General features: G+C 50.3%; 1 protein-coding gene across 8 annotated transcripts in view; it reads left to right on the forward strand.

Moving 5' to 3' along the window:
• Nucleotides 1–12,171, forward strand: part of Farp2 (FERM, ARH/RhoGEF and pleckstrin domain protein 2) — a 106,048-nt gene extending 93,877 nt beyond the window's left edge. The window contains exons 19-28 of one of the 8 annotated variants that reach the window (XM_074072272.1): nucleotides 535–665; nucleotides 2,576–2,644; nucleotides 3,474–3,563; nucleotides 8,048–8,068; nucleotides 8,290–8,372; nucleotides 9,133–9,251; nucleotides 9,537–9,700; nucleotides 10,688–10,795; nucleotides 11,044–11,195; nucleotides 11,425–12,171. In XM_074072272.1, the coding sequence (XP_073928373.1) occupies nucleotides 535–665; nucleotides 2,576–2,644; nucleotides 3,474–3,563; nucleotides 8,048–8,068; nucleotides 8,290–8,372; nucleotides 9,133–9,251; nucleotides 9,537–9,700; nucleotides 10,688–10,795; nucleotides 11,044–11,195; nucleotides 11,425–11,542 (1,055 nt within the window). In that variant the 3' untranslated portion in view covers nucleotides 11,543–12,171. Of the gene's footprint in view, nucleotides 1–534; nucleotides 666–2,486; nucleotides 2,645–3,473; nucleotides 3,564–5,500; nucleotides 6,263–8,047; nucleotides 8,069–8,289; nucleotides 8,373–9,132; nucleotides 9,252–9,536; nucleotides 9,701–10,687; nucleotides 11,235–11,424 lie in introns of those variants that run through there. The other 7 variants (XR_012447457.1, XM_020157713.2, XM_074072271.1 and 4 more) reach the window with 7 other exon arrangements.
• The last annotated feature ends 1 nt before the right edge of the window (nucleotide 12,172 follows it).

A 12,172-nucleotide genomic window follows, 5' to 3' on the forward strand; every position in this document is an offset into this window, starting at 1 on the left:
AGCAGTCCCCGTTCACAGTTCCACCAAAGGACATGTGTCACTGTGCTCTGGGAACAGCGGAGGCAGGACTGGGTCAGCTAAGCAGCTGTTCCCAGTGTGGCCTGCTTAGCGGTCTGATTTTGTAATTTGTCTTAGTGAATTTCCTTCCTGGTTACAAGCCTCTTCTCTTTGCTCCAACTATAAGATGAGCACCCATTCTTCTGTTCCAAGAGAAAATTACACTTGCTTCAAAGGTGCAAAACACTTATGCTTTCAAGTGCAGAAACTGTTTTCCTCACAAAGCCTGCTCTTTCTCTACCAAGCCAGAGCGATGGCTGGTCCACAGCCTGGATCCGACAGAGCCAAAGCTCTGAGTTAGGGATGCCTGTTGGAGCCTGTGCTTGTTACACAGTTGCCCGTGGCTGTGGGCTGTAATCCTGCAAGGAGACCAAGTGTGCGTTAGGTGAAGTCCACCCTTCAAAATGCTGGCTCCAGCAAAGGTGGAGGGTGGAAGGTCTTGTCTGGGTGCCTGCACTGAGAGACCTCTCCATGCAGATGCCCTGAAGGCCATCACAGAGGTGACCACTACACTGCAGCACAGCCTTGTCCGCCTCGAGAACCTACAGAAGCTGACAGAGCTGCAGCGGGACCTGGTGGGCATAGAGAACCTCACTGCTCCCGGCAGGGTGAGTGTTATTCGCCTAGCATAAAACTTACCTTTCATTTTTTTAAAATAGTTTAAATAAACATTGTTTTTGGCAGTACTGGGGTTTGAACTTGGGGCTTTACACTTACCACTCTACCACTTGAGCCATGCCTCCAGCCCAAAAATTTACCTTCTAAGGTACATGATTCATGAGTTCCTCATGTACTCACAAAGTTGTGCGAGTGTGTAGTGATGAACAGTGTTCAATACTAATCAGAACATTTGCATCACTTCAAGAAGAAACCCCAGACTCATCAGTCGTCACTCGTCTGCTAAAATCCAGTGTAACAGAGCTGACCACAAGGCTCTTGACACTTGAAGCAGATAGATCCAGGGCTGCACAGAGGGCCCTGGCAGAGCGCAGTCCTGGGTGGCAGCAGGACCAAGCAGCTCCCTCAGATTTTGGTGCAAGGGAGGCCAGGACAAAAGTGACTGCAACCAGGCCAGAATATACCTGGTTTTTCTCAAACTAATTCGAGGGTGTCAGGCTCATTTCTAGCACTGATAGTGCCCAGGGTCCAGTCGTAAAGCAGAGAAACTGTATGGAAGCAGGGCAATTCACTCAGGATCATCACAGGCCATTTCATAAGAACAGAATCACTTTATGTGACCTTCCATGTCTGGCCACTGCACTCATTCAGCGTGTTTTCAGGTCAACCTGCTGTAGTGTGTTGATGAGACTCTCGTGGCTTCTTGTAGTCCGGCTGTGTCATCTATGACGATCACTTGCACAGTCTCCTTTTGTTTGTGAGTGTTGCTGCTGTGAACACTCATGGAAGTTTGGTATGAGCATGTTTTCAGATCCTGGGCCTACATCTAGGGTAGAACTGCATGTCTGACATCTTGAGGAATCATCAAACCATCTTCCAAAGTGACTGTAGCACTCTGGGTTCCCACCACAGTGCATGAGGGCTCCAGTTTCTCCTGTCTTTTTACTTGTAGCCCATCCTTGTGGGTGTGAAGTTATGATTCAAGTTCTGATTATGATCTGTCTTTTCCTGACAGCTAATGGTGACAAGCACCTTTTCACATGGTCATTGGCCCTCTTTGGAGAAATGTCCATTCAGATCCTTTAGCTATTTTTTTATCTTATTCAGAATATATGAAGAACTGTCTTGGCAGTACTGGGGTTTGCGCTCAGGGTCTTGTGCTTGGCAGGCAGACGCTCTTACCATGTGAGCCACACCCCCAGCCCCATAAAGAATTCTCTCTTGTAACTCAACAGTAAAAAGACAACCTGCTGAGTTTTGAGAGTTCTTTAGATCGCCTGAATACTGCACCCTTTCCAGCATATGGCTAGGCTGGTGTGGAAACGAGCTGCTCTACAAACATCCCAACTGGACTCTCCAGGATTTTCCACCATCCGCACAGGCAGTGAGGCCTATGTGGTGATGGGTTGGGGGCTCCTGATGCAGTCAGGGAGCCATTCCTATCTGTGCTGCAAAAGGCTTCCCAGGAGCCAGTGTGGACCCTTAGAGGGCCTTTTAAAGCCCTTGTGGTGTTAGGGCTCTTTTCATTATTTGATGCCCTGGGGGCAGTTAATTCCAATTGCCTGGTAACATTTGTGAGGCACCTCCCCCCACTCCCAAACTTGTTCCTGCCCAGCCTTTCTCACAGCCTCACTCTTCAGGCTAAGCCTCCCAGAAGCCTTTGCACAGGAGCACAACACCCTTTTGCTTTACCTCACACTTCACAGGCCTCTCAGCCCAGGGCAGTGGACTGAGTTAGTTGGTGGCCTGATTGACCTTGAGTGACTGTTGAAAGAGTGGAAGAGGTCTGACAGGCGGCTGTCACCTGGCAGGACTCAAAGAAGCCTAAGGGTGGCATCGTTGGCCAGCAGGTCTGCTGTATGTGCTGCCTGGAGCTCAGGGAGCCTCGCCTGTCTTTCAGGAGTTCATCCGAGAGGGCTGCCTTCACAAGCTCACCAAGAAGGGCCTGCAGCAGAGGATGTTCTTCCTGGTAGGTTCCCCTCCCCACCTGGAGCTGAACCCGACATGAATCACACACCCTGACCCACAGTTCTGTGAGGGAAGCTGGCACAACAGCAGCTTATCCACCTTGCTGTGCAGCACCCAGAGGCCTTGGTCCAGCTGGCCACCTCAGAGTCACAGGGGAGCCAGGGAGGTCCCCAAGGGTGAAGAAGGAAGCAGCTGCTCCACCCACCCTGGACAGCCTGGTCCTATTCTGGGTTCTGGGCACCTGTCTGCAGGAGGACAGTAGTCCAGAGGTAGAGAAATCCACACCCTATGCTGCAGGAATATTCTGATGCCCAGGGGCTACCAGGATATCTCAGTACCAGCCCAGAATCATGCACTTGCATTCACGGGGCAGAGGACCCATCAGTGTGTCCCTTTCTCACCAGGCTGTTTTCCAAGTGCCCCAGTCTCCAGATGCAGCCAAGGAACCCTCTGCACCATGAGGGTGGGAAGCTGACCGAGCCACCCCAGCCAGAACTTCTCACAGTTTCCAGCTGGTACTCAGGTCGGCTGGTTCTTCACACTACAGAACTCTAGTCAGCAAGGATCAAGTGAGGGCTGGAGGCATGGCTCGAGTGGTAGAGTGCCTGCTAGCAAGTGCCAAGCCCTGAGTTCAAGCCCCAGTACTGAAGGAAAAAAAAAAATGAACCAGGATTAAATCAAACAAATAAGCCTTATTGCCAAAAATCTCCAACTAGCTGCATCTGACAACCACATAATGGCCACCTAGAGTCCACCAGAGTCTAACTGTAAAGACACTGAAACTGTCCCATTTTTATAATCCGCTCATCTAAAGCTTCCCATTCCCTCAGTTCTCAGATATGTTGCTGTACACAAGCAAAGGTGTCACAGGGACCAGCCACTTCCGAATCCGGGGCCTCCTTCCACTCCAAGGCATGCTGGTGAGTGGCGTCAGGCCTTCTTGGTGACGCTGGGGTGAATCCAAGTCCCAGCTGTGAACGGGCTATGTTCAAAGCACGTGTCGGGTTTTCTCGTTCCATCTCGACCTTTTGTAGTAGTTCTCACTGATGCTCAGCCTGCCCATCTCTGTCTATGGATGGCTTTGCACTCGGCCCGTGGTCTGTCAGCTCCTGGCAGAATGAGCCTGCCCATTCCCCACTCAGAGTGGGTCTTGGCAGCCAGCTTCCTGCACGCGCTTCACCTGTGCGTGACTCTTCCAGAGTCCTGTGCATATTAGGTGCCCTTCCAACTAGGAATGGGATTCTGTCCTTGAACAGTCACAAGTCTGTGATCCCACACTTCTGGGATGGACTCAGGGCTGTCTAGGTCCTGAGCCATTGACAGTGCTGCTGTGAGCACTGTCACATCACTCATGGGCCCATGGACACACACTGGGGACAGGGCAGCCATGGGACCAGTGACACTGTCCTGCTGTCTTCCAGGGAGCATAAATTTTTCACTTTAAGTGATCCAGTTCCTCATCCTTGTCCTTTGGGGTCAGGGTTCTTTGTGGCTAATGAAAACCCTGTTCAAGGCTGGCAGAGTGGCTCAGGTGGTAGAATGCCTGCCTAGCAACCATGAGGCCCTGAGTTCAAGCCTCAGCACCACCCAAAAAACGAAACAACAATAAAACCCCGTTTAAGGTCACAGAGACTTGAACAGATCTGGAGGCTGTCATTTCCTTAGTTTGCATCTCAGCACTTGGCCTGGACAGGACCGGGGAGAGGAAGGCAGGGGTCATCTCTCTACCACACTGCTCTTCCAGGTGACTGTTTTCTCACTATCACAGCACCACAGTGGTGTTCCTCCAACTGAAAAAGGCCACTCACAACCACAGCCTTTTGGGCATCATGTGTGCTGACTTCCTTGTCACCAGAGTGCAGTTGTCTTCCACAGACAGCTGCCTTGTGACTGGTACTGTGTGCACACTGACTCACCGTGCATTAGATTCCCTCATGCATTAGATGCGAGTGGTGATGAGTGGCCAGCGCCAGAGTGCCTAACTGGGCACCTCTTGCTAGACATTAGGCCAAGTCTGGTTTTTCAAGACTGTAATCACCATGGGGTCACTGACTCTCACATGTCCTCAAGTCCTTCCTCACAGCAGTTCACTGTGCGGAACACTCATGGTTTTGAGTGTCATTGCTTAGGCAGTGACACAAGTTAGCTGCTCACTGAGTTCTGGAAATGTGGACTTGATAGTCCAGATGTCCAAATCCTTCTGCTGGTCCATTATTTTACCTCACACCCTTTGGACAGTTGGTGAGGTTGACCTGGTCCCCTTTCCTGGCACAGAATGACTCTATGTGTCTGTCACTAGGTCTTCATTGGTCTCAGCTTTTTGTACGTTTGTGAAACCTTTTTTTTTTTTTGCAGTAGTGGGGTTTGAACTCAGGGCCTACATCTTGAGCCACTCCACCAACTCTTTTTTGTGAAGGGTTTTTCAGTATAGGGTCTTGTGAACTATTTGCTCAGGCTGGCTTTGAACCTCGATCCTCCTGATCTCTGCCTCCTGAATTGCTAGGATTACAGGTGTGAGCCAATGGTGCCCAGCTAGTGAAACCTTTATATGGTAAAATTGGTAGCCAACTCTTAAAGATCACAAATACTTTTACAAGGTAGTAACTGCCTTTTTACATGGCCTGTAGCTTGGTTTCACACTGTTGAAATTAAGCTCCATCCTGTTGAGGCTGTTTGTTGTGTTCCTGAATGGCACTGGCAGTGGAGGGTAGCGTTAAACGTGTTGAAAATTTAGACATTTGGTGTGATCAGTTCCACCCAACTTTGCCTTGAGGGCTTCAGTCCTACAGGCCAGAGCATCTCTCCCATGCCATTGTAATGGTACCTTTTTCATGGCTTTTTCTCATTTAATCTGTAGAGTTTGACAGATGCTGAGATTGGGAGTCATGATCTGTCAGCTCCTCATTTTCTCACTGATGTCAGAGACTGCCTATGCCCGTGAAAACTTTCATCTTCATCCGGGGTCCCTCTGCCCAACCTCAGTGTACACCTCTGACTAGTAGTGGTGCAGGAGATCGTCATCACGTGGAGTAATGTGTGTTTTTACAATGCTCTTTGCTATTCTCAAGACTTAACTCTTCCAAGTAAACTTTGGAGTAATTTAGACAAATGCCTTCCCAAAACAGCACTGCTATTTCACATGAAATCACATAAACATCTTTACTCAGGGGAAGACTGACATGGAGACCACACTCGCCCAGCCATTACTTGGGTTCAATTCAAATCTTTTCTGTCTACTGTAAGGGTCAGTGGTTGGTGTCCTGTGTGCCCTGCCAGCACAGGGAGATATCTGTTCTCAGGTGATCTGTAACTGGCTGGTCCATTGTGTAACTGTATGCTGACTGTACAGAGGAGGGTGACTCTTGGCTATTGTGTTATGGCAGTTTTTTCTGTTTCTGAGAGGTTCTTCCTGTCAGAAATACCAGCAGCTGGCAAAGGTGTTCTCAGCATGTAGAGAAGTGACTGCTTATAACAATAAAAACAGCATGGTACTGGCACAAAAACAGACAGGAAGACCAGTGGAACAGAATAGAGGATCCAGATATGAAGCCACACAACTATAAGCAACTTATCTTTGACAAAGGAGCTAAAAATATACGATGGAGAAATAGCAGCCTCTTCAACAAAAACTGCTGGGAAAACTGGTTAGCAGTCTGCAAAAAACTGAAACTAGATCCATGTATATCACCCTATACCAAGATTAACTCAAAATGGATCAAGGATCTTAATATCAGACCCCAAACTCTTAAGTTGATACAAGAAAGAGTAGGAAATACTCTGGAGTTAGTAGGTATAGGTAAGAACTTTCTCAATGAAACCCCAGCAGCACAGCAACTAAGAGATAGCATAGATAAATGGGGCCTCATAAAACTAAAAAGCTTCTGTTCATCAAAAGAAATGGTCTCTAAACTGAAGAGAACACCCACAGAGTGGGAGAAAATATTTGCCAACTATACATCAGACAAAGGACTGATAACCAGAATATACAGGGAACTTAAAAAACTAAATTCTCCCTAAACTAATGAACCAATAAAGAAATGGGCAAGTGAACTAAACAGAACTTTCTCAAAAGAAGAAATTCAAATGGCCAGAAAACACATGAAAAAATGCTCACCATCTCTAGCAATAAAGGAAATGCAAATTAAAACCACACTAAGATTCCACCTCACCCCTGTTAGAATGGCCATCATCAGCAACACCACCAACAACAGGTGTTGGCGAGGATGCGGGGGAAAAAGGAACCCTCTTACACTGTTGGTGGGAATGTAGACTAGTACAACCACTCTGGAAAAAAATTTGGAGGCTACTTAAAAAGCTGGACATCGATCTACCATTTGATCCAGCAATACCACTCTTGGGGATATACCCGAAAGACTGTGACACAGGTTACTCCAGAGGCACCTGCACACCCATGTTTATTGCGGCACTATTCACAATAGCCAAGTTATGGAAACAGCCAAGATGCCCCAGCACTGACGAATGGATTAAGAAAATGTGGTATCTATACACAATGGAATTTTATGCAGCCATGAAGAAGAACGAAATGTTATCATTCGCTGGTAAATGGATGGAATTGGAGAACATCATTCTGAGTGAGGTTAGCCTGGCTCAAAAGACCAAAAATCGTATGTTCTCCCTCATATGTGGACATTAGATCAAGGGCAAACACAACAAGGGGATTGGACTATGAGCACATGATAAAAGCTTTGGCACACAAGGGAGGGGTGAGAATAGGAAAGACACCTAAATAATTAGCTAGCATTTGTTGCCCTTAACGCAGAGAAACTAAAGCAGATACCTTAAAGCAACTGAGGCCAATAGGAAAAGGGGACCAGGAACTAGAGAAAAGGTTAGATCAAAAAGAATTAACCTAGAAGGTAACACCCACGCACAGGAAATCAATGTGAGTCAATGCCCTGTATAGCTATCCTTATCTCAACCAGCAAAAACCCTTGTTCCTTCCTATTATTGCTTATACTCTCTCTACAACAAAATTAGAAATAAGGGCAAAATAGTTTCTGCTGGGTATTGGGGGGGAGAGGGAGGGGGTGGAGTGGGTGGTAAGGGAGGGGGTGGGGGCAGGGGGGAGAAATGAACCAAGCCTTGTATGCACATATGAATAATAAAAGAAAAAAAAAAAAGAAGTGACTGCTTTTTTTCTTTCACTTCTGGTAGGACCACTGCAATCCCAGAACAACCTTGCTTGGTCCTGGGACAACTCCTTGCACATGCTTTTAGGTCTGCTTTGATATTTTATTTTTGGAATTGCTTCATCAAATCACTTACACCTGAGATCAGTCTGCAGTGGCTTCTCATTGCATCTGATACCATCAGGTTTTGAAATAATTGTCCAGCTCTCTAAGGATGAAAATGCTCAACAGTTTCTCCTTTGCTTGATTTTCAGCTAATAGTGCTGGACCCACCGGTGAGTACATGGGTATCTCTGGCCTAGAGCTCACCCACCTGGGTGGCAGCTGCTATAGTGTGGGGACACCAGCGTGCCTCTTGTGCCTCCCTGTAGTCATGCAGACTTGGACAGCACAGAGCTTCCAAGCTGACTGTGCCTAGCATGGCTGGCAGTCACCTTGTGTTGTGACTCAGGTTTCGGCTGGCCCATGGGACATCCACCTCCCTTCTCACCCACAGGTGGAAGAAAGCGAGAATGAGTGGTCTGTTCCTCACTGCTTCACCATTTATGCAGCTCAGAAAACAATTGTGGTGGCAGCCAGGTAAGGGTCCTCCACGTCTTCTGTCCCTCCATGTCCTTCCTGGGCCCTGTCCCAGGGGTGAGGACTTCCCTGCCCTAACTCTCCAAGTCCCCTGAGTCATGAGGATGCCTGGGTCTTCATGGGACCGAGCTCTGCTTTCAAGTCACAGAGGAATGTTCTCTCCTTTGACAGGTGGGGGAGGCCTACTGACCTGTGAGAATGTTCCACAGGAGAGCAGCTGTGGTGCCATGGGGTCCGTGTTGCTTGACAACATCAGGACCCCAAGGATGGGGCGGATTGGCCAGTAGGGCACCAGTGGTGATTGGTCTCCCAAGGCACCAGTTTCTGACCCTTTCATCCAGGGGAAGTGGCCATGACCATGGCAAGAGCCCCCACACGGCCAAACCAGAGGAGCAGCAGCTTCTCCCTCCCCAAATGCAAGGGCAGCTCTCTGCAGTCACCAGCACCACATGGTGCTCAGTTAGGCATCCATCCTCGCTGGTCTCCCACTAGGAAGTGCCGGCTTAATCATGAACCTAGGCTAACGTGTACTTCAGCATGAAGCTTAACAGGAACGAACTCAAGGTGGACCCCATTCCTGTACTGAGGCCTGCCCTGCCTCCCCACCCTCCAGCTCACGTGGGTGCAGCCTCAGGGCCCGTTGCTTCCTCTGGAGCAGGGCACTTTGTAACAATCCTCTGGACCCAGGGAATGGGCAGGGGCCCCATGCCAGAGAGAGCTGCCTTACACAGCCAGGTGAGCCTCACGCTTCTCCCTGCAGCACTCGGCGGGAAAAGGAGAAGTGGATGCTGGACTTGAATGCTGCCATCCAGGCAGCCAAGAGTAGCGACAACACGTCCCCTACACTGCCAGGGGGCCCCACGTGCACTCACATTCCCAGTAAGTTTTGGCCAAGACCCCCTCATGGGGCCTGGTGGCACGGTCCTGGAGCTGTTCTCACAGAAGCACTGTGCAGTTTTTTGCGGGATTTTCTGGGGGGAGGTGGTACTGGACTTTTTGACACAGAGCTTCATGTTTGCTAACCAGGCACTCCACTGTTTGAGCCATGGCTCCAGCCCGCCATTCAGTTTGTCTGCCCGCTGCTGTCCTAGGCACCAAGAGCCATGTGTCCCCAGCCACGTGGTGGGGGAGGGGCAGGTATCACATGCTACTGACTCCCCCCAGGATCCCCCGATGAGGTGTCTCTGGAGCAGGAGTCTGAAGATGATGCTCGGGTCACCCGAGGCCCCCTAGAAGGACAGGGTCAGCACCGGGCCAACACTACAATGCACGTGTGCTGGTACCGGAACACAAGTGTGTCCAGGGCCGACCACAGCGCAGCAGTTGAGGTATGGCTGTCACGTGTCAGCCCCTTTGAAGGCTTACCCCATGTCCTAGTGTGCTGGCTGCTGGGGAGGGCCCAGTTCAGGAAGGCCCCAGGTAGTCAGCTCGGCCAATCAGCTGCCTCCTGCTTTCCCCTTAGCAGAAGTTTGTTAAGTCCCTCTCATCCATGCAAACTCTCTGGAAAGAGTTTTACCCCTAGATCTACACAACTGGTGTCCTGCAGAGAAAGTCCAGGCCTCTACCTTGGGGCAGCCATCAGTGGTGGGACTCACTGAGAAAGCCTCTCCTCGCTGCTCTAGGATGTGCTGACCTTGGCACATCCCCATAGCTTCCCTGGCCTGTGCACACAACCCTCTACCTCCTACTGTGGACCCAAGTCCACTCATCCTCCCTTCCTAAGGTGGCCCATGGTTGTCCTGTTGTGCACATCCAGCACTGCAGAACCCTTTTCAGCCTGGTACCTCCACACCTTCCTAGGGCCTGCTCTGAGTTCCCCAGAACTGCCTCCCCACTGTACTGGGAGACACCACGACCCTCCCTTCCACCATGCGGGGGCATCACCTGCATGCTGCCCTTATGTGCCTTCCCCATCACTTTAAAGAGCCTTGCAGACATGGCTCAGTGTGTCGTTTCTTCAGATTCCTGTCCTCTTGCTGTTGGACAGGTTTATAGACGGTTGTGGTCATTTTCCAGAAAACTGACACTAGCCAGGGGCTGTCAAACACAGGCCCTAAGCTCAAAGCCCACTACCAAAGAAAACTGACTTGTATATGTACAGGGAGCAGCGCAGTGCCCAGTCCCCAGCCTGCTGTCAGATCTTAACAACTATCCATAGTGTTGACAAGCTGCTGTCCACAGCAGTGAGGACAGGCAATCTAGGCTTCAGCCACAGGCCAGCCTGCAGGTGGGATGCCTTGGGGGAACAGCTACACTGAGGCAGGTCTCACTCAGGACGCTGGCTCATGCAGAACGCTTTCGTTTTTTAATGACAGAACCAGCTTTCAGGATACCTGCTGAGGAAGTTCAAGAACAGTAACGGCTGGCAGAAGCTCTGGGTGGTCTTTACCAACTTCTGCTTGTTCTTCTACAAAACTCACCAGGTGTGTGCACGTCACTGCAGCACCGGCACAGTGGCAATGGAGAGCAGCCTTTGCGCCTGTGTCTTCCGCCAACTTCTCTGTGGAAAATCCCTTTACTCACGGGTCCCTCTGTACAAGCTGCCATTTTACAGAAAGCCAGTGGCTCTCAGGGAAGGGCTCGGGGGAGGCACAGAACAACCAGCCCCTCCCCTGGATGGGGCAGGCCTACACCCCAGCTCCCCACCAACCTTGTGTTCCTGTCCTTTCAGGATGACTACCCCCTGGCCAGCCTCCCGCTGCTGGGTTACAGTGTGAGTGTCCCCAGAGAAGCTGACAGCATCCACAAAGACTACGTTTTTAAGCTCCAGTTCAAATCCCATGTCTACTTCTTCCGGGCTGAGAGCAAGTACACGTTTGAGAGGTGATTCTGCAATGGGGAGCCCAGTCTGAGCAGTGCTTTCCTTCGTTTCCCGCTTTCATTCATGGAGCTGGAGACGTATTTTGGGGTCCTAGAAGACAAGGGTTGAGTAATGCTTGCAGGGTTTTTAACTGACCCTGTGTCCCATTTGCCCTGTACTTTGGATCATTCATTCTTGGGAAGGTATAGTGAGCACAAGTCCATGGGTCTGACAGCTTGACCCCTTCTACAGGTGGATGGAGGTGATCGAGAGAGCCAGCAGCTCACCTGGAAGGCCCCCAAGCCTCGCAAAGGACCATCCATGTCCCTCCCCAGGACTGGAGGGTGCAGTAAAAGGAAAGGAAGATTGATGCTCACCCTACCTGGAGGAGGACCGAAACAGAGGGCTGCAGGGAGCAGAGGTAGCCCTCACCACCCTCATAACCCACAGACACAACTTGAGGGATCCCAGCCAAGCCTCCTGTCAGATAGGAGATGGCATCCTGGGCCTTATGGTGACCTCCAGGAAGGGCTTTCTCCCTCAGGACAGTGCAGGCCCATGGCTGGAACACTGGGATAAATCTTGACCTTAAAGAGACCCTGAGAGAGAAAACATGGCCCTGGCTCAAGGCATGGCCCAGGTTGAGCCTCAAGTACAGGGTAGCAGCCCCCATGCTGCCCTGCAGCATGTCCTTAGGACTTCTGATGGGACCCTCACCTCGGGCCTGTTCCACAGCAATGAAGTCCAGCAACAGCTACTCTGCCGCCCATGCCATGAACCTCTGGAGAAGTTGGGAACAAAGTTCCCTGCAGTCTGGGTTGATGGGGACTCTACCACATTTACTCCCAACTGGGAGTATTTGGTGTGTGACGCTGTCCACTTGTGTGATTTAAAGTAAACTGCATCTCCCCACCTACCCGTGTCCCCTTTGCCTTGCTTCGTTCTCCTCTAGCAGGAACAAACTCAGTCACTGACATCCTGGAAGCCAGGCAGCATCACT

Source organism: Castor canadensis, chromosome 4 (genome assembly GCF_047511655.1).
Source record: "Castor canadensis chromosome 4, mCasCan1.hap1v2, whole genome shotgun sequence".
NCBI lineage: Eukaryota > Metazoa > Chordata > Mammalia > Rodentia > Castoridae > Castor > Castor canadensis.